This window comes from Talpa occidentalis, unplaced genomic scaffold, assembly GCF_014898055.3.
Source record: "Talpa occidentalis isolate TD23 unplaced genomic scaffold, MPIMG_talOcc4v2.1, whole genome shotgun sequence".
Classification (NCBI taxonomy): domain Eukaryota; kingdom Metazoa; phylum Chordata; class Mammalia; order Eulipotyphla; family Talpidae; genus Talpa; species Talpa occidentalis.
The window spans coordinates 85,505,128-85,527,967 of NW_026555331.1; the positions used below are offsets into that span (position 1 = coordinate 85,505,128).

Genomic DNA, 22,840 nt, shown 5'->3' on the forward strand with positions numbered 1-22,840 from the left:
TTTTGTATCTGCCCTTAGAATACTTACATTTTAAAATAATTGTTAAATTAAAATTGTCACTCACAAAACCTTGTATCATTGGCTAGTTCTTCTCGAGCAGTACATGTCATAAATCAAGAAAGAAACAGGTCAAATTTATACCCAAATATAGCCTGTGATAAAATTAATTATGGATAAAATTCTTTTCAAAAATAATATATTTTCTATTTCTAAGCTATTTCAACAGTTTTTAAATGCTCATTTACATCAATCTGATGTTAGTGTAAGTCTATTAAAATATCATAATATCCTCCCTTTTCAGCCTAAATAGATTTGAAGACTGCACATTGTTCATTTCTATAACTTAGTCTCCTGAGTTTCATTATTTGCAGTTCCTAATATTAATCACAGTAGGGGGATGGAATTTTTATTAGCTTTAAGGCCACAAATTTGACACATCAAATTATTCTGTCAGTCTATAACTGAAATAATGCCCAATCCTGATAACTAAGTAAATGTCATCACTAGGTGCTAAACCTCACCAAAATCCAGTGTTGGGTTTGAAGAGTGTTAACTCATTACCTCTCTCCTCTTAAAGAAAGCTTAAGGAATATTTCTTGAGACCATACCATACTTGGGAAATTAAAATATGATGGGGGTGTGTGCATATTAAAATACACCTTTTTTCTTTTATTCTTTTCTTTATAGAAATACAACTGACATACCATTATATTAGTTTCAAGTATTCAAAATAATGATTCAATATATGTAGGTACAGTGAAATGACCACCACAAAAAGCCTAGCTTTCATTCATCACCAAACAATTACAAATTTTTTTCTTGCATAAACTCTTAAAATTTACTCTCATGGCAGCTTTGAAATATACAATAAAGTGTTATTAACTATGGTCAGCATGGTTTATATTACATCCCCAAGACTGACTTATTATTTATAACATGAAGTTCATACCTTTTGAACACCTTTACCAGTTTGGTGCAACCCCTCATCCCCCAACTCTACCAACCACCAATTTAATTTGTTCTTAATATCTATGAGCTTATTTTTGTTTTGTTTTAGATTCCACCTATCAGTGAGATGATATATTATTATCTTTCTCTCTCTGACATATTTCACTTACCATAATGATCTGAAGATCTATCACCGTTGTCACAAATAGCAGGATTTCCTTCTTTTTATGGCTGAAAAAAATTCCTTTGTATATATTTGCCACATGGTTTTCATTCAATCATCCATTCCGTGGATAGTTAGATTGTCTGCAAATCTTGGCTATTGAAAACGATGCTGTGATGAACTTGGAGGTATATAAAACTGTTCAAGTTAGTGCTTTCATATTCTGATGATAAATACCCAGAAGAAAGATTGCTGGATTATATAGTAGCTTATTTTTAATTATTGGGGGAACCAACTTATATTCACAGTAACACAATACAGGGTTTCATTCCTTTCCTACATCTTCACCAACACTTGTTATTTCTTTTTTTTTTTTTTTCTTTTATAGAGGCATGTTTTATTTATTTATTTGTTTGTTTGTTCGTTTGTTTCGTTTTTTTTATACATGCACTGGGTACAGTCAGAAGCGCGGGAGGGTGAGAGAATTCACCAGAGCCAGAGCGGAGAGCAGAGCAGGCAGAAGGACCGAAGTACACTGCTGAGGGGGGCAGCGGGCGGCAGGAGAGGTCTGCGCGCCATATGGGACCCTCCTCCGGTGGCCGGGGAGCATCCGGGGATCGAACCTGCGCCGCAGAGGCTGCGGGCAGCTTCGCAACCCAGCGCTCAACCGCTGCGCCACCGGGGAGGCCCACTTGTTATTTCTTGCCTTTTCTTGTTATTTCTTGCCTTTTCGATAATAGCCATTCTAACAGGTGTGGGGTGATATCGTACTGTAGTTGTGTTTTCCATTTCCCTGATGATTAGTGATATTGAGCACCTTTTCAAATATCAGTTGGTTCTCTATATGTCTTCTTTGGAAAAATGTCTGTCCAGATCCTCTGCCCATTTTATAATCAAATTGGTTTGGGTGGATTTTTTTTTTTTTAATTGTATGAGTTCTTTATTTTGGACATTAGTGCCTTATCAGATATATGATATGCAAATATATTATCCCATTCAATAGGTCACCTTTTCATCTTGTTTTTTTCCTCTCCTATGCATAAGTTTTTCTCTTGGATGGGGTCCCACTTGTTTATTTTTGTTTTGGCTACCTTTGCATTTGTTGTCAAATCCAAAAAATCATTACCAAGACCAATATCAGGGAGCTTACCATCTGTTTCCTTCTCAGAGCTTTATGATTTCTGGTCTTACATTCAAGTCTTTAGTCCATTTTGAATTAACTTTTGTGTATAGTTTATCAGTCCAGTTTCACACGTGGGCATGTGGCTGTTTTGTTTCCCCCAAACCATTTATTGAATAGACTATTCTTTCCTCACTATTTATTCTTGATTAATTTGTCATGAATGAATTGATGATATACGAATGGATAGTTAAAATTCTTTTAAAAAATAATTTAGAAGGGCTTGCCCTCGAGTTTGCTGTACTTATTTTTTATTTTATTTTTTTAAAGATTTATTTTTATTTATGCATGCATACAAGGATTGGGGTGTAGACCAGAGGTGGAGGGCTGTGAAAGGATTCACCAGAGACAGAGTGGGGAACAGAACAGGCAGATTGACTGAAATACACTGCTGAGGGGAGCAGCCTGGCCAGATAGGAGAGGTCTGCTATGCCATGTGGGTTAGCTCCCTGGCCAATGATTGAACTCCTGCCTCAGTGGCTGGCAATAGCTTGATAGCACTGAGACTTTAACCCCTGAACTGTTAAGGGGAAATGATGTCCTGAGTTAATCCCATACAGGCTTTGTGGACCCCACCCCCACTCCAGACTAAAGCCATCAAGACATTGGGAAAGACAAATCCCATCACCACCAAGGGAGGGTGGTTGGGACCTGAGGGTGGAGTTGGGCAGCCAGGTTGGATATAAAAACCAGACACGTGGGCCTTGGGGTGGCTGGCTGGCTGGCTCGCAATCGCTTGCCTCCTGGCTTCACCGCTCCTGGCTGGCGGCCAACTCTGAGAGCGCCATTTTGGGCGCTCTGCCTGATCGGCAGATTGGGTAGGACTCATTTAAAACTTTGTCTCCCACTTTTCTCCCAGAGCTGTACATTTCCTCATTTCCCCTTCCCTTGTAAATAAACCTTTTATTAACCTTTCACGTGTGCCTGCAGTAGAGCATTGATAAGTCCTTTTAAGCGCGCGGGTGAGGACCCACAGTCAGGCACCCCGTTTTGTATTGGGGTTGCTCTACAACAGAACCACCAGGGAGGACTTACATTTATTTTATTTTATTTTTAAAGATTTGTTTATTTATGTATACAAGAACTCGGGTACAGGCCAGAGGTGTGGAGAGTGAAAGGATTCACCAGAGATGGAGCAGGGAAGAGAACAGGCAGACTGACTGACATACACTGCTGAGGGGAGCAGCGGGGAAGTCAGGAGAGGTCGGCTGTGCCATGTGGGTAGCTCCCTGGCCAGGTAGCTAACTCATGCTGGAGTGGTGTGGATAGCTTCATAGACTGAGTCTTGACCCCTTGCACCACCAGGGAGGCCCCTTACATTTTTTTTTTTAACTTTTTGTATTTTAATTTTTGTTGTGGTAAAACATACATAAAATTTACCATCCTGTTTTTATTTTATTTTTATTTATTTTTTATGTTATACATTTTTTTACATCATTTTTCATTTTTGCACAATGTATGCATTTTCATCTTGGTTATAGTCCCCATACAATTCCCACCCCCCTTGTTTGGTCTCACTCATAGCAGGAATTTAGAAAACCTAAATAAGGGACCAGGAAAAAACCTAATTATAATAAAGCAAAAAATCAAAATCAAGTAACTATAAACCAGAGACACACTACAGGGGGGCGGGCGGGGGGAGGAGGGAGTAGTGTTGTAGAGCAACCCCGATACAAAACGGGGTGCCTGACTGACCCTTACATTTCTTTTTAATGAATCAAATTTTACTTCCAAATAACACAGGAGGCTGGGAAAGTTCTGACAGTGCTCATAAGAGGAGAAAATTCTCAAAACTTTGGAAAGGTATTCAAAATTTTTGAGTAACCAAAAAGAATGACTAAGTTTTACAACTTATTTTCTTAACTATTTTTCTCATGTTTCCACCTCTTTGCTTAGTACCTATAAGAGCGACTTTTTCATAGTTCTCAATTCTACACTCGAATCCTTTTCTAAAAACATTGTGCTTGCATGCTTTTAATTTCTAACCATCCTCTCTTTTTTAATTTTTCTTTTTTGGTTGCTGTAACATTTCAAATAAATTTGAAGGTAAGAATTACAATTTTCTAGAAAGTTATCATTTTGTTTCATATTTGTAAATTCATTTTGATGACTCTCTTGCTATTTACTTTCCTCAAAATAACTAGCAACTCATTTTTTAATTCATATTTCTAAATGAAGACTTAGTTCATCACTGTAGGGCACGTGCCCTGAGGTTCCTTAGCCATTTTAAAACTTCTCCCTTAGAGAAAACTACCCTCAAAAGAGGAGATTAATTTTAGAATGCTGTGTATGGTGGGAAACAACTTAAAGAATGTTTCTTGCTAGCAGGGTAAAGGGAAGCTTTTCTCAAGAATCCATAGATAAGAAGCAAACAGACTTACTGAAATGGTGAGATTAAAAAAACGCATTTCTGTAGCTCAACTCATTTCAAGCTAAAGCTACATGTCCTTGCTGTTTTATTCATGGCCATTCTCAAGGTCAGATTTTACTTTATAACCTTACTCTAGCCCAGAAGCCCTTGGCGCATTTTCATTTACTATGAGTCAGAAGTTCCACCTTATTTAAGTCTTTTAACAAGAGTTAGGGATAAATAAGCTAAAGAACTTGAATTTGGGACTGTCTCAATGAGTCCACAAATTTTTATTGAAATGGCTCACAAATTGACATATACCCTATTCCCATTACCAGCCCTGATGGCTCAATACTTTGCTTTCCTCCAAGGTGTCCAGCACTCATCCTGTTATCTACTGTATATTTTTAAGTGATTCCTCAAATTTTGAGTATTGGTGAGAACACCCTGCAGTGTCTTCAGAACTATTACAGATTTGTTCCTTTTCTAGTATCACTTCATTTTTTAAGTTAATTTTATAGAAGACAATAATATCTTTCACCTAGGTGTGACGTTTCCGTTTTTTTTCTATTTCACAACGTTTGAATAAATCAATGAGTAAAATTAGAATGAACAGGTTAACATAAATTGAATATGTATTTGTCTGATTGGAAATTCATCTTTTCATCAGTAAATTTGGAATTTGTGCTTATGCCCAGATTTTTGGACATGTCATCTCTACTATGACCCTTTAAAAATGCAAAGCATTATTTGATATTCGTACAATTAATTTTTGTACTTCTGTTGAGAAAACTTTTTCTTTTCTAAACTACACGCATGTATACAGTAATATAGAAAACATTAAGATAAATATATTTCATGCAGGTGAAAATATGGTTATTCCAGAAAGTAGAATGTCATTGGTATTTTTATTTTTAGATTGCAGTTTCTAAATTTTCTACAAGAGGCATGCATGTCATGAAAAGAGGCATTTAAAAATATTTGTATTGGGCCTTCCCTGGTGGCGCAGGCAGTTGAGTGCGGCGCTACGAACCTGTCCGCAGTCTCGGCAGTGCAGGTTCCATCCCAGCTGGCCGGCAAGGGTCCCACATGGCACAGCAGACCTCTCCTGCCTTACCTGCTGCTCCCCTCAGCAGTGTATTTCATCAGTCTGCCTGTTCTGTTCCCCGCTCTGTCTCTGGTGAATTCTCTCACCCTCCTTCACATCTGGCCTGTACCCTGGTTCTTGTGTAAATAAATAAATAAATCTTGAAAAATAAATAAATAAAAATAAAAACATGTGTATTTACTTTTAACTTCTTTTCAGCTTGCTAGACAAATGTTACATCATGCCCATGCCAACATAGGGAAGCAATTACATTTCTGACCAGTAAATATCATGTATAGAAAATCTAAATGTACAGTCTTTATGTATAGAGATTTCTTTTTGAGTACTTTGAAGTTTTAAATTTCATGCATTATTTCTTCTCTGCTTTTTCCTGCCAGCTGTTGACCTTCAAAATAACATACTATTGAAATGACTCATGAGAATCAGTGTGAAGCAGAACATGTTACTGCTGAAAGTGGTTCCCTCCTTAACTGGCAGTATTGTGTAAAGAGAGTAAATTTATAAAAACTGAGATTAGAAATTAGTTCAGTCAGCACACCTTAAAAGAACTGTAATTTTGTTAGGAATGTGCAAAAATAAAACTATTCATTTAACAAAAATCTTTAGTAGGCAGAAGAAATAATTACCAGCATTATAGGTGAAAAATCTAAGGTCTAATATGGCATTTATAGAGCTTTGTAGGAGTCATTGTAATTTGATTTACAACACATATCTCTCATATTTCTCCATCAATCACATGACATATGCACAAAGATTTTTTAATTAAAATATATAATGTTAGCATACATCTTATTTAATATTTGGAACTCATCATATAAAAGTGGATGAGGAATAAGAAACAGAAGATGGCCCTAACTGTAGAAGTGATATTTGGGAGGTATTCTCAAAATCTGGAAAAAATAAGGAGTCCCAAAGTGTTAGAACTTGTATTTACTATGAAAAAAATTTGAAAGAGATGCAAAAAGTTGTATATTGTATCTCTTCAATGTCATAGTAGGAGCGAAAGTCCTAAGATTATCTAGGATATTGGTTCTCAAACTTCAGTGTATATCAAATCTCTTGAAGGATTTATTAAATCTTTTTTAAGAAATTTGTTGGGCTGCACCCAAGTTTGTGATTCTCTAAAGCAGGCATGGGGCCTGGAAATTTTAGCTTCTAAATTCCCGAGGGATGTAACTACTCATGATGCACAGATTACAATTTTAGAATTTTACACACACACACACACATAAACATTTTTGTCTGCAAATGGTAATGATTTTACTTTTTTTCCAAATTGGATTCCTGTTCGTACCTTCACTTGCTTACTTGTTCTAGCTAAGACATGTAACACTATGTTGAATATTAGTGGTTTTCTTTCACACTGGAACCTGGTAAAAATGTTCATCTGAGACTGCATCCCAACATCCATATATTCGATCTTCATCACCATGGAAATGGTGGCAAAAAGTGAAAGGGGGGAATTGTTAGGGGGAAAAGGATGTCCTAAAGCTAATTCCATACAGGCTTTATGTACTCCACCCCCACCCCAGGCCAAAGCCAAAGACACTGGGAACTCCAAATCCCATCACCACCAAAGGGAAGGTGGCTGGGACCTGAGGGTGGGGTTAAGCAGCCAAGTTGGTATAAAGGCAGACACATGGGCTTTGGGGGGGGGGGTCCCCCATTTTGGCTCTCCGCCAGCTAGCAGCGTCCGGCCAGCTCTGAGAGTGACTTTGGGTTTCCAGGTCGGCGGATCGGGTAGGACGCATTAAAGACTTTATTTCCCTATTTTCTCCCTGAGTTGTACATTTTCCTTATTTCCTTTTCCCTTGTAAATAAACCTTTTATTAACCTTTTGTGTGTGCCTATAGTGGAGTATTAATAAGTCCCTTTTAAGGGCGCGGGTGAGGACCCACAGCCAGGGAACCTGTTCAATATCGGGGCTGCCCTATAACAGTTAGAGTGTATATACTTATCTTTTACCTGATCTTAGAGGAAAAGCTTTCTGTTTTTCATCATTAGTACGATGTTAGCTGTGGGTTTGGCATACATGGGCTTTATTATATTGTAGTATATTTGTTCCTCCTATCCCCAATCTATTGAGAATTTTTATAATAAATGAATGCTGGAGCTTTTCAAATGTTTTCTTTGCATCTATTGATAGGATCATATATGGTTTTTGTCTTTCCTTTTGTTGTGGTGAATTCCATGAATTGATTTGCAGATGTTGAACTATCCTTGCATCCCTGAAATAAATGCTACTTTATTGTCACATATGGTCCTTTTAATGTATTTATCATTTTAATCTAGTGTGTTGAATTTGGTTTGCTAATATTTTGTTAAAGATTTTGCATCTATGTTCACCAGGGATATTGGACTATAGTTTACATTTTTATGTGATGTCCTTGCCTGCTTTTCATATCAGAGTAATAACCTCAGAAAATGCAATTGGAAGCATTTCCTCAGTTTTTTGAAGAGCTTGAAGTTGGTAAGTATTAGTTTGTCTTTGAAGTTTTGGTAGAACTCACTAGTGAAACCATCTGTTCCTGGGATTTTGTTTTTGGGGAAGACTTAGATTACTGTTTCAATTTCCTTGCTTGAAATTGGGTCTGTGCAGGTTTTCTATTTCTTTCTCATTCAGTCTTTAGAATATAAATTCTTAAAATATATCCATTTCTTTTTGATTATCCAATTTGTTGACATGGAAATGGTTAGAGTTGTCTCTTAGAATCCTTTGTATTTCTATATTGTCTATTATAACGTCATTTCTGATTCTATTTTCTCTTTTTCATTAGCGTAATTAGAGGTCTATTTTGCTCATCTTTTCAAAAAGCCAGTTCATAATTTTATTGATCTTTTAAACTGTCTTTTTATTTCTATTTTGTTTTCCTTCATTTTTATTTAACTAATTTGTAAAGTTTTTGTTATTGGTGTTACCATGTGGAAATGCAAAACACAACTTCATAAAATTTGGTGGTATCCATATGAGGTATTTAAAAATAACATATTTTAGGATAGAGAAATTATAACAACATGAAAGTGAGGAGTTAATATGTAAATAAATGGGCATATTCATAGCTAAAAATTTAACTCCCAATTTATCAGTAATCTCTCATGAATCTTGGCAAATCACTATGCTTTTTGAATTTTTATTGATTGTCAAGTATTATAATATTGCAAGGACACAATATGGTAATTTGGTGATGTTAGAGGCAACATTTACAAATTGTATTGTGTAATGCCAACATATAATACTGTTAAAAATATAATCTTCAAAAACACCATGAGGAGTTATTTCATACTGATTTAGGAGGGCTACAATAAAAATAAAAACAGAAAATATCAAGTCTTGGTAAGAATGTAGAGAAATTGGAATCCTTGTGCACTATTGCTGGAAATGCATAATGGTGCAGCCACTATGAAAAACAATAAGTTTTCTCAAAATATTCAAAATATATTTAACATACAATCAAGCAATCCCACCTCAGGACATATATATGAAAGTATTTAAAGCAGGATTTCAAAGAATTATTGGCGCAACCATGTCCTTAATAGCATTATTTACATCAGCCAAGAGACGGAAGCAAGTCAAATGTATGTGGTACATATACACAACTGGACATGATTCAACTTTAAGAAGGAAGTAAATCATGTCCCATACTACAACATGGATGGATGTTGAGGACATTTAGTGAAATAATCCAGTCACAAAAAAGGGAAACACTGTAATTTCAGTTATATGAAGTATAAAATGTTGTCAAACACATAAAAACAGTAAGTAGAATAGTGGTTGCTGTGGAACCAAGCTTAGCCGAGGTTTCGCCATTTTGTATATCCTCCACCTTGCTATGTTAGTCCTTGTCCAGCCGCATTCCGGAGATAGTTTCAGCAGTCACAACCCTCACTCCACTTGGTGACGAAAAAGCAGACCACCCCAGCCACCAATGAGGGCAGTCCTGTCCATAAATGGGACAGCATCTCTAACCGTCCAATCAGTTTGAAACTGTAACCGCGCGCCAAAATGCCTTTGTAGTAGCCAATGAGTAATTGCCAGCTTCTTTCAAAGTTCGCGCCACTCGCGACCCTATAAGATACCCCTGCTTCCTCTGTTCGGGGCTCTCGACCTCTGCCGTTGCATCAGTGCGTGTCGAGGGCCCGGTCTCGAGCCCGTAATAAACTCCCTTTTGCATTTGCATCAGCTGTCTTTGGATTCTTGGAGGCTATGCTCGCCAAGTCTGCTGATCTTGGGCACAACAGTTGCCAGGTGTTGAAAGGAGGGATAAATGAGGAATCTCTGTTTAATGAGTATGTAGTCTCCACATGTAATATTAAAAAGCTTTGAAGATGCATTGCACAGCAATGGGAACATATGTACCATGGCTAAACTATACCCTTAAAATTTGTGGTATATTTTATATTTTTATCACGATTATAAATAGAAAAAATATGTACATTTTTCTGAATAAGACTAACTTTATGGCTTTATAAGAAAGTAGGGAAGGAGTGTAATTTAAGAATCACCAAAGGATTCTCTTCTTTTTGACTTATCTTTATGCCATTACCTGTGGTTGTGAGTATACTCCCCATTCTTTGAGAACCCTAACATAATGACCTATAAGAGAGTATTTACACTTTAAGAACATTTATGACAGATCGTTAGGAGAATGCTTTGAAAGACTGAGGAATGGAAAAGAGCAGGTGGGCACATGGCCTTTTGTGAAGTAAAAGCTTAGAGCCTGGTGAAATCTCATTGCTACCCAAAGCTTCACCTATTTAAATCCATGCGGGACCAGCAGTAAGAATTTTTCCCTTCTTATTTCCTGTTGCCCTGGGGAAAGTTGCAGTTACCATAGAAAAGGGAGTCTATGTATATAACCTATGCATTCCTTTCTGGGTCAGACAAAAGAAACGTTGTGAGGGATTTACTTCCACAACTCTCCAGCTCTAGTCCATTAGCATGTTCAGTTTAAAGTGGTATTTTCCTGTTTTTGAAGTTAAGTCCTGTATTGATTGTATCTTCTCATTTCCATGTCTTTCTTTAGTTTGATTGAATAAATTATTATGTTTATTACTCATTAGAAGGGACAAGAAGTTCCACTCAAACACAGAGCTGGCACAGCTCTCCAAAAAAAAGTGGCTACTACAGAAACTGGGGAGTAAGTTACTTGGTAACCTTAACAGAAATGCTTACATCTTGTTATTGTCAAAGCTGGAAAAACAATCATGCATTTACCAGGGGAATACAAAACTTTATATCATAAAGTTGGCTACTTTTTTTTGCCAGGTGCTCCATAATTCTTCAAGTGTATTCCCAGTGTGGAAATAATATTTTCTGCATTAGTGACATAGGAAAATGTTTGTTATTGTGATACAGCAGTATGGTGGTTAGTGAAAAAAACTTAAATTAAGATGATTTATAGTTCCTTATGTGTCTACTGTTGTGCCCACGTCGACCAGTGCAGCCCCCAAGGACACAGACAACCGATGCAAGGGCACAAAGGAGTTTAATACGGGCTCGAGACCGGGCCCTCGACACGCACCGATGCAACGGCAGAGGTCGAGAGCCCCGAACAGAGGAAGCTGGGACATCTTATAGGGTCGCGAGTGGCGGGAACTTTGAAAGAAGTTGGCAATTATTCATTGGCTACTACAAAGGCACTTTGGGCGCGCGCGGTTACAGTTTCAAACTGATTGGACGGTTAGAGATGCTGTCCCATTTATGGACAGGACTGCCCTCATTGGTGGCTGGGGTGGTCTGCTTTTTCGTCACCAAGTGGAGTGAGGGTTGTGACTGCTGAAACTATCTCCGGAATGCGGCAGGACAAGGACTAACATATCAAGGTGGAGGATATACAAAATGGCGAAACCTCAGCTAAGCTTGGTTCCACATTTCCCCATTTTTTTTTTTTGAAAAAAAAAACGGCTAGTCAGTTAAGAAAATAACACAGCTACCAAGCCTTTTATCAGTTAGTCAGTCTCAGAATTATGGTTACGTTTAGTCACATTATGTGTCATTTTGTTGTTCATTCACAGGGTTATAGGTCCAGCAAAAGTTCTCAGCCACAAATGAGAATTACTCTGCTTAAACAAGAGATGTTTCTTTAGTTGTTTTTATCCCTGAAGCCTTCCTAAACTCCTTAGAGGTCCTCTTTTGTACTGTTCCTGAAACTTGCTTAATCACCCTAACTCGCCCTATGTCTCATTCCTCCCTTTTTGGGAATGGAGCCCCTAACTGCAGTCAGGGAAAAGGGGCGTCGTTCTGATCAGTAACTGCTTCCTGCTGAAAGTGGGCGATGAGGGGAAACAGTCAGGGCTCCACTCCTATGTATTGGGAGGGGTCCTGTTTTAGGGGTTGTTGGGGAGAGTTATATTGGCGTAAGGGGGCATATTGGGAGCGCAGCACCATTAACTGGACCGTGTTTACCCGTTGTTTAATAAAGGCCACGAGTCGATTAATGACACAGGGCCCGATAGACAGAATTAAGAAGAGGGTAACGACTGGGCCCAGAAGAGGCAAGAGATAGGGCAGCCATCCTCCTAAGCCTTCCCAAAGAAATGCATTGTTGTCTTCTAGCTTTTTTCTCCGGTGTTCTAGTTCCTCTTGTAATTGCTTAATTTTATTTCTAACTATTCCTGACTTGTTAGCATAGAAGCAACATTCTTCCCGCAGGTAGAGACAGATGCCTCCTTCCTTTGCTGTGAGAAGATCTAGCCCGCGGCGGTTTTGCAGGACCACCGCGGCCAAAGAGTCTAACTGAGACTGTAACTCTAAGGTTGTATCTGCTAGCCGCCCAATGTCCCCCACCAGCTGAGCTGAAATTTTTTGGTAAAGGTTAACAGAGGTCCCAATTCCAGCAACTCCGGTCCCCACTCCGGCTGCCACCCCAGGCCGAGCAGTAGTGGGGTAATTATGGCCCGCTTATGTCCGGCAGGCACAGACTGGATGAGCTGTATGGGAAGGCTTTGGTTGCCTGGGACCACTCCCACATCGGGCATGAGATATGTTAAAATGCACAAGCCCGACCAGTTAGCAGGGAGTACGGGGTAGGCTGTGGTGCCACAGAAGAAAATAGTGCCCAGTGCCGGCGGGCACATAGAGGCAGAGCCATTAAAACTGGGCGCCTTAGTTGCACTGACTACTGAACTGCAGAGTACCTTATTTACTTGACCCACTCTTAAGGTCCCATTGTGACTAAGGCATGGCATCTGAGTAACTGTTGGGGAGAGCTTGACATTATTGATGGGCAAGGTCTGGTTACACGTATGGGTTGGGCCCTTTAGGTTCGTCCAATTAATCCAGTTGTACACAGCAGGGATCGCTGTGTAACGGGGGGGTCCTTTTCTTAGACATAACCAGCAATCGCTGGCCAGGGTTGGGTTGGTCTTGTTTAAAAATTGTAGGGCTGAGTCTAACATGGCCTGTACTGTCTTTTCCAATTTAAGGGAACCCACCGGGCCTGGGATGTGTATCGGCTTGAACCACCGATCCTGTGTTTGGGCAACTTGTTCAAAAACCCTCTGAACTTCCTGCTTTCGTGCGTGGTCTTGCACACCCCCACCATCTGTCATCCCCCAGTGGGTTTGCAGAGTCCAACAAAAGGGTTTTCCTGCTTTGACAGGGCATACATATCCCGCGTTATTTCCTAAGGATATACCAGTCCAGAAAGTTCGATTGGACTCTGTGCACTGATAAACAGTAGACCTTTCATAGCACTGTGAATGAACAAAGGTATAGGCTGAAAAACTCCCCCCTCTTTACAGTGATTGCAACTTTCATTTTTAGGCGGCATTTGATTTAAACGCTTCCAACAGACCACCCTCCCCACTGTACCTGGACATCCATGGGTGGTGCCCTTAATCAGGGTCGCCACAAACAAAGGAACTCCCTTAAGGCTGCAAGCACGCTTACTAACATAGCACTTGCTCTGAATATGACCGAATATGCCTTCGGTGATGCACCGTCGGCAGGGATCCCAGTCAGCCCCGACAAGGAGAAAACAAAGGAAGGACAGTAGGTAGCCAACATTACAGTTTGGTGTCATTTTTCACGGCGTGGGCAGTGGTCTGGGAGCGATGGGTTGTAGCCGGGAGCGCCTGAAGAGTCAGCTTGAGTGGATTGGTGGGATGCTTCCGGGCTCGCCACTGCAGCTGGGAGTCGTCAGTTGGTGCCGTCTTGACGTGTGAGTGATGAACCCAGGCCGCGATGCCGTCCACTTTGAGTGCGGTGGGTGTGGTCAGGAGGACGATGTAGGGACACTTCCACCGGGGCTGGAGGCCACGACCGTCGGTCTTGTGTCGGCGGACAAGGACAAGATCTCCAGGCTGAAATTTGTGGGCTGTCTGAGAAGGTCCTCCCCCTTCATAGAGCGCTCTGAGGCGGGGCCAGACCTCCTGGTGAGCCTGCTGTACAGCCCACACAGAAAGAAAAAGTTCACAATCAGAAGGCAAATCACAAGCTAACTGCGCACCGTGCGGTGTGGTTGGGGGGGCGGTTCCATAGATAATCTCGAACGGAGACAGACCCAGACGATAAGGGGAATTGCGAGCCCGGAAGAGGGCATAGGGAAGGAGAGTCACCCAGTCCCCGCCAGACTCTAAAGTTAATTTAGTTAAAGTTTCTTTTAAAGTTCTGTTCATTCTCTCCACCTGCCCTGAACTCTGGGGCCGATAGGCACAATGGAGCTTTCACTCTGCTCCCAGGGCAGAAGCCACAGATTTCGATACCTGAGAGACAAAGGCTGGTCCATTGTCTGACCCAATGGTCACTGGAAACCCAAATCTAGGAAAAATGTTTTCCAACAGGATTTTGGCTACCACTCGAGCTGACTCACCTCTTGTCGGGAACGCCTCCGGCCATCCGGAAAACGTGTCCACCAGGACCAGCAGGTATCGATAGCCAAATTTACCTGGTCTTACCTCGGTGAAGTCTATTTCCCAATGGACCCCCGGGCGCGTTCCTCGCGGCCTCATTCCTGGTTCACCGGTTGTCTTGGTGGCGTTTACCATGGCACACGACTGGCAGGATGCCACTACTTGTCGCACGGTACAGGTTGCGTCCCGGACATGGAGGTTCCATTGCCTGATTAGAGTTAGAATTTTTCTCTCTCCCAAATGCGTGGCTCGGTGCAAGCGCTGAATGAGATCAGTGGCCAAGTGTGCTGGCAAGATGGCCTTAGTTTCTTGGGTGTACCACCAGTGTCCCAAAGAAAAAGCACCCGGTAGAGACTGTATGTAGTCAAAGTCCATAGCACTATACTCTGGGTCTTCCGGCAGCTGCGGGTCCCCTGGGTCTGGGAGTTTTACTGTCAGGGCATCTACCGGCATTAGGGCAGCTTGGCGTGCTGCCTCATCCGCCCGCTTATTACCTTGAGTTGGAGTCGAGGAGTCCTTTTGATGACCTGGATGATGTACTATAGCCAGCTTACGTGGTAGCCACAGCGCTGCCAGGAGATCCATAATTTCTTGAGCGTTTTTAATGCCTTTGCCGTCGGAGGTTAAGAGCCCGCGCTCTCGATATATGGCCCCGTGTACGTGGGCCGTGGCAAATGCATATCTGCTGTCAGTATACACAGTTAAATTTTTCCCTCGAGCCAAGGTGAGAGCTTTGGTTAGGGCAATTAGTTCAGCCTTTTGAGCGGACGTCCCGGATGGCAAAGGCTCAGCCCATATGACTTCCTGCATGGACACCACTGCCGCCCCTGCCGCTCTTCGGCCCTCGTGGATAAAACTGCTCCCATCCGTAAACCAAACCAGTCCGTCCGGCAGAGGGTTATCTCGCAGATCAGGGCGTAACCCTTGGACCTGGGCCAAGATATCAACACAGTCTAGATGGGCCTCCAGGTCAGGGGCAGGTAGGAGGGAGGCGGGGTTTAGCCCCGTGGGTGGCGAAAAATTGACCCTCTCTGGGTTGAGCAATAGGCTTTGGTAATGCGTGATTCGGGCATTACTCATCCACCTCTCTGGCGGCTGCCTGAGGACTCCTTCCACCGCATGGGGGGTGGTTATGGAAGTAACTTGTCCCAGAGACAGTTTTTGGGAGTCCTTGAAAAGGAGGGCAGCCGCTGCCACCATGCGTAAGCACGGTGGCCAGCCGGACGCCACCGGGTCTAACTTTTTAGACAGATAAGCCACAGGACGCCTCCAGGGGCCCAAGGACTGAGTGAGCACCCCTTTAGCTATGCCCTTTGCCTCATCTACGAACAAATGGAAAGGCTTTGTAATGTCCGGAAGACCCAGGGCTGGTGCAGACAGTAAAGCCCTCTTTAAGGACTCAAAAGACTGCTGCATCTGGGGAGTCCACTGAAAAGTTACTTTTTCCCGGGTAGCCTCATACAAGGGTTGGGCCAGGTCTGCGAATCCAGGTATCCATAGCCGGCAAAACCCAGCAGATCCCAGGAACTCACGTACCTCCCTTTTGGTGGTGGGTGTCGGCAACTGTAAGACAGTAGCTTTTCTGGCTTCCGTCAGCCACCTATAACCGTTTTTGAGGCGGTAGCCCAGATAGATTACCTCGGGCAGGCAAATTTGTGCCTTTTTTGCGGAGACGCGGTATCCCATCTGGCCCAGTTCCGTCAGTAATTCGGCTGTTCCTGTTCGGCAGGCATGCTCACTTTTCGCTGCAAGTAACAGATCATCAACATACTGGAGCAAAGTTAGTTCGGGAAATCGGCTGCGGAATTTTCTTAAATCCTCATGAAGGGCCTCGTCAAAAAGGGTGGGAGAGTTTTTAAACCCTTGAGGCAACCTTGTCCAAGTTAATTGTCCACTGATGCCCCGTTCCGCATCCTGCCATTCAAAGGCAAACATTTCCTGGCTTTGGGGTGCTAGTGGTAGACTAAAGAAGGCATCTTTTAAGTCCAATACTGTGTACCACACATGAGTAGGTGGCAAGGCACTCAGCAAGGTATAAGGGTTTGGGACTGTGGGGTGGATATCTATGACCCGTTTATTTACTTCTCTGAGGTCCTGTACCGGCCTGAAGTCTTGCGAGTGTGGTTTTCGCACCGGTAACAAAGGGGTGTTCCATGACGAATGGCATGTTTTAAGGATACCACTGTCCAATAGCCTCCGAATATGAGGCGTTATTCCTGCCTTGGCTTCTGCAGGCATAGGGTACTGTTTTACCCGAATGGGTTCAGCCCCAGGCTTTAGCTGGACTATAATGGGTGGTCTGTGGGACGCCAGGCCAACGCCCCCGGTTTCTGCCCAAACATTCGAGAAAGATTCCATCCACCACCCAGAAAGGGGTGGGTGATCTGGCGCCACCAAAAGGCGGTACTCATCTTGAAGGGAAATCGTGAGGACGTGTAGGGGAGAGCCCTTAAAGTCCTTGATTTCGACACCTTCCTGTCCAAATGAGATTTGCGCTCCTACCTTGGTTAAAAGGTCTCTTCCAATTAATGGGTACGGGCATTCAGGAATTACAACGAAGGTGTGCGAGACCTGACCTTTTCCCAGGTCTACAGATCTTTTCGTGGTCCAGGGATACTGCTTGCATCCGTAGCCCCTTGCACCCACGAAGTTTTACCGGAAAGTTTACCCAAGGGTTCCGTGAGGACTGAATGCTGTGCCCCCGTGTCCACAAGGAAATTAACGGGTCTCCCCTCCACTTTTAAGGTTAGCCGGGGCTCGGGGAGGGTCGAGCCCTGACGGTCCTAGTCACTGTCATCTCTTGTGCCCCCGAGCACCAGGACAGGAGTGTCAGAAACGGCGGGGTTGTTTGAGGTTATTCCCCGTTTCTTTGGGCAATGTTTGGCCCAGTGTCCTTTTTGAGTGCAGTATGCACATTGATCACGCTGTAGGGTCCTGCCTGTCCCTGTGGAGCTGGGGCGGCGGGAGGGGTGTAGCTTACCCAGGTCGTCCTTTTGAGTGACGGCGAACAGGATTCTGGCCATATCCCGAGTGTGGCGTGCGTTTTCAGCCGCCCTTACCTTCCGTTTTTCCTGGCGGATGCGGTCTTCTCTTTGCTCAGGAGTTTTACGGCGATTGTACACCTTTTCTGCCACCTCCATAAGATCTCGAATAGATTTTTTTCCCAGCCTATTTATTCTTTGTAGTTTTTGTTTAATGTCAGGAGCCGCCTGGTTAACAAAGGCCATTACCACCGCGGCCCTGTTCTCCGTTGCCTCCGGATCCATAGGAGTATATTGCCGAAAAGCTTCCATGAGGCGTTCTAGAAAAGCCGCGGGGGTCTCCTCCCTTCCCTGCTGCACATCCCCTACCTTGGCCAAATTGGTGGGCTTGCGGGCTGCTGCACGCAACCCTGCCATTAGAGTCTGGCGGTACACCCGGAGTCTCTCCTTACCTTCAGCCTGGTTAAAATCCCAGTCAGGTCAGGTCAAGGGAAACACTAAATCTATGCGGGCCGCGTTTGTGGTGGGTGTGTCATCTTCTCCAGGGACTAATTTCCTGGCGGCCGTCAGTATACGATCTCGCTCCTCAGTGGTGAAGAGGACCTGCAAGAGCTGTTGGCAATCATCCCAGGTGGGCTGATGAGTAAATAGAACAGTGTCTAGGAGATTAACAAGGTCTTTAGGGTTGTCAGAGAAACGTGCATTTTGTGCTCTCCAGTTGTAGAGGTCACTGGTCGCAAACGGCCAGTAGTGCATGGGCTGGTTGCCCTGCTCATTAGGCAATCCTGCCACACGCAGGGGCAGGACGGTGGAATCCGGGGAATTCGCCTTCACTGAGCGGGTGCCTGCCGCCGGACCCTGCCCACGAGCCCCGCCCGCCTCTGGGGGAGGGTGGTCAGCCGACCGCAGGAGTTGGGGAGGGTTACTACAAGGGTTATGATAGGGTGGTGGAAATAGAAGTTCCTCCGGGGTAGAGTCTTGGAAAACCGCAGGTGCCGACGGGGTGTTGGGGTGGGACCCAAGCAGTTTAGCCGGCAGTACGGGTTGTGCCTGTAACGACAAAAATGGCTTTAACCAAGCAGGGGGGTTCTGGACTAGATCTTGCCAGACTAAGATATACGGGAGTTGGTCAGGATGTCCGAATTTTTTTTCACTGGTGATGATTTCCTTTACGCGACGGACAATCTGTAAATCAAAAGTTCCCTCCGGGGGCCAACCAACTCCGAACTTCGGCCACTCTGAGGAACAAAAGGTGATTAGAGGGGATTTTTTTATTTTTACACCGAGGTCCGACCCTCTGGACCTGACATCTTTAAAATGCTGTAAAACAACGGATAGAGGGGTAGATGGTGATTGACCCATGATGACAAATGCTAGAAGTACAGTGGCTGTCGTCACAAGAAACAGGCCAAAGACTGATATTTTAAAAGGCCCCCAAAAGGGGTATCTGCTTCCCCGCAAAGGGTGTGGCCTTCCTAACATGTGGTCCGGGGACGTCTCCCGCGGTCCACGCCGGCGGCTTTCAAGTGCGTCCACTTAAGCCTGACCCGGCTATTGAACAGATTTTCAGGTTTGCAAACAATTACAGCTTTTACAGGTACAAAGTACAAAAGATACAGGTACTAAGTACAAAACAGCTTCTACAGGTACAAAGTACAAAAGATACAGGTACTAAGTACAAAACAGCTTCTACAGGTACAAAGTACAAAAGATACAGGTACTAAGTACAACTACAGGTCTGCAGACTTGAAGCTTACCTGGGCGAGTGTTGGAACTCACCTGCGCGCTTTAGAACTCCTTTCGGTTGCTCGGCAGTTGGGGTCTGCACTCGTCGATCCCGGACGAGCCCCCAAAATGTTGTGCCCACGTCGACCAGTGCAGCCCCCAAGGACACAGACAACCGATGCAAGGGCACAAAGGAGTTTAATACGGGCTCGAGACCGGGCCCTCGACACGCACCGATGCAACGGCAGAGGTCGAGAGCCCCGAACAGAGGAAGCTGGGACATCTTATAGGGTCGCGAGTGGCGGGAACTTTGAAAGAAGTTGGCAATTATTCATTGGCTACTACAAAGGCACTTTGGGCGCGCGCGGTTACAGTTTCAAACTGATTGGACGGTTAGAGATGCTGTCCCATTTATGGACAGGACTGCCCTCATTGGTGGCTGGGGTGGTCTGCTTTTTCGTCACCAAGTGGAGTGAGGGTTGTGACTGCTGAAACTATCTCCGGAATGCGGCAGGACAAGGACTAACATATCAAGGTGGAGGATATACAAAATGGCGAAACCTCAGCTAAGCTTGGTTCCACATCTACATCTTTCCCGTCTCTTCTGTCTGAGACTTCAAAAGGGTAAGTTCAAGGAGGTTGTGTTTTGGGTTTCCTTTATTTTTATTTAAACTTTGAAATATTCCATTATACAAAATTTGAGGATCGCAGTAATATGAAAAGAAGGGAGTGCCATAAACTCATTACCTCAGTTCAATTTTAGTTAATAATTTGATCTGTGTTCTTTCTAGTATTTTTTCTTAAGTATTTTCTTTTAACATAGCTGAGATTTTTCAAGGATTTATTGCTTTTGTACAAGACATTGCAGACTTCTTGTTTAAGCCGCTACAGTACACGTATAAAACTGTTTTGTTTTAGTATTTCTTTACCATTATTCTTCAGAATAGGATTCACCCAATACATGTCATTTTAATAATATGCTCTCTTGCTTTAGAATTTTCTATATTTGAGAAAATATTTTGGAATTTTGAAAATTACTTGATTTGTATATACCTGCTATGGTGCAGAAACCAGACAATACCGTTCGCGACTCAGTGTCAACATCTGGATCTATTTGGAAAATACTCACTGCTGGCAGGTAAATGCCTTGGGACTTAAGATGCCATGAAGGCATAAGTGATGATGAGATGAGACTCTCATGAGTGAAGTTGGTGTTCCTTCCATCTCTCATAATAATGCTTCTAGCTGTGGTTTATAAGGTTGGTTCTTAAGGTGATGGAGCTGAGAAGACATGCAACTGCAAATTTCAGGGAAGTGGGAAAAGTTGCACTCAGAAAGAGGGTTTTTAACTGATAAAAGCTTCCATTAAATTGTACTCTTGAAAAGATGATTTGAAATATTAATCATCTTTATCCCAGTATATGAATAAATTGCATTTATTCAGTGGTTACCAATATCAAGCACATGGCATTTATTATCTCAGGAAATCCTCTCAAAGTTCTAGGAGATAAATACTGTTATTTTTATTATTTCATTAATGAAGAAATTAAGTTATAGAGAAAGAAAATAACCTTTTCAATGTCGATAGCTAGTTAGTAATAATGTCAGAAATTGAACTTTTGCAATCTAACTAGAGTCCATTTTTTTGATACTATTTTATAGTGTTCATGCTGATAATTTTGGATCAATAAACCTTCTCAACACTATATAAGCCTTGTTATCCAGTCCTTTCTGAAAATATAACACCCATTACCAATGTCAAATACAACGAGAGTTTGACAGGATTTATTTTTAAATCTCCAAGGAAATATAAACCCAATACATTTTAAATTAAACTCATTACCTCCTTTTGAAATGGACCAAAAGGATCACTGGGTATTGTCAAAGGAAAATCAGGCCCTTGTCTAAGCACATGATTACTGCTATCTGATGCCACAAGTTCTCTATCCTTTCATAGTCTTTGAGCCATTTTATAATTCTTATAAGTTGTAGATTCCTGAAAGCAATGCAGAAAAATGATGTCTAAAATTACACTATGGGTTTTATCTGGGTTTATCGATTCATCTTTATCTCCCATGAAATAAGGCAGTTTTACAACTATTTGCAAGGTCATTTAAGCCTACTTAAACTGAACATATGTGTGCTTTTTAATTCTCATTAAATAAACTGTGACATCTGTGACTTCATTAATTAATGAGTTAAATAAAATTATTGGAAGGTATCCATTTTATGTTTGAGTGAGAATATTGATGATATCTTCTTTTTAAACTTCAAAACTTCTTTTATTCTTCTAAGTTTTATATTCTATATATCCTCCCTCAAATATATTTTAAACTTATCTTTTCTGTTCCTCTTGCTAACTTATCTGGATCCTCAGCATCTCATCAATACTATAGTATTGATGTACTATAGATAGAGTCCAACAGATACATAAGTGTTTGTAGAATGCGTGTGTGAACACCCAGGTTTGTCTTGGGTTAATAATAGTTATTGCCAATGATTAGAAGCACTAGATTAGAGACAGCTGGGGATACCAGGGCTTTAGAAAGTCTGCTTTTTCAAAATTGGGTTTTTTTTGAAAAATGGTTTTGTTGATACTTCCTTTGGCTGATAAAGCATTTTAGTGCAATATGCATATTTTTTACTACAACAACAACATAATTGTTTTTCCACTCAAAATTCAACTTGCATTGCAGTGACTTGATGACTGGCTTCTTTCTCTTCCATTTCTTTATGCATGACGGGATGATACCAAATCATTTGCTCATTGTCTAGAACTTACATTCAAGTTAACAGTAATCCATTTAACTATTTATTATTCTTTTAATTTGATAACAGGACTAGGTTTGACTGGTGTTAATAGGAGATGGATATGTGAACATCATCAACTTGTTAAATTTCCTCCAGGAATAAAGAGTGTTGAATGCTTTTGGCTTTTCTTCCCCCAAAAAATAGTCCTCAGAACTATCCTCTGTCCAAAATTATTGTTCTTGTTGTTTTCTCACTAGTTTCTCTGGTAGATGCCTACTTCAATGTCCATTTGTATATATTCTTGAGGCAACATTAGTACCATAAATGCAGCCCAGAATTTCCATATGTAATCTGAATATTACAGTGAAAAATGCCCTCCATAAACAAGTGAAGTTCAGGATGACACTTCAGAGCACTGCATAAAATCTAGAAGTCATATGAAGGGGCAGGAAGATAAAAAAAAGTTTTCCAAAAATAACTTCTGAGATGGCCAACAATTACTAAAGATGAAAGTATCCTCAAACAACACTGTTTCCTAAAGATTCTTTTCAGTACACACAAAATGATGAAAGATAGTCTCCTTTGAAGCCACTCTAGTACTAGCTATATTTCATGAAGAATAGGAACTTTTAACGTTCTTGGAAGACTCCAACCCACTGACTTTGCCATTAGTAAAACATTGAATCTATGAAGTCCAGAGACTGGAGAAAAAGAAAAAGGGTTTATCCTTCCCTATTTACAGAACCTAGGTATGCTTCCATTTTCAGCTGCTGGAATGTGA

The 22,840-nt window shown here is 42.0% G+C and overlaps 1 protein-coding gene across 1 annotated transcript; it reads right to left on the reverse strand.

Annotated features, from left to right (window-relative positions):
• Window positions 1-13,483: 13,483 nt before the first annotated feature.
• LOC119242356 (uncharacterized) lies at window positions 13,484-19,264 on the reverse strand. The gene is given in 2 exon segments (XM_037508079.2): window positions 13,484-17,226; window positions 17,229-19,264. Coding segments are annotated over 2 exon segments (5,307 nt in total). The 5' UTR covers window positions 19,066-19,264; the 3' UTR covers window positions 13,484-13,756.
• Window positions 19,265-22,840: the final 3,576 nt, after the last annotated feature.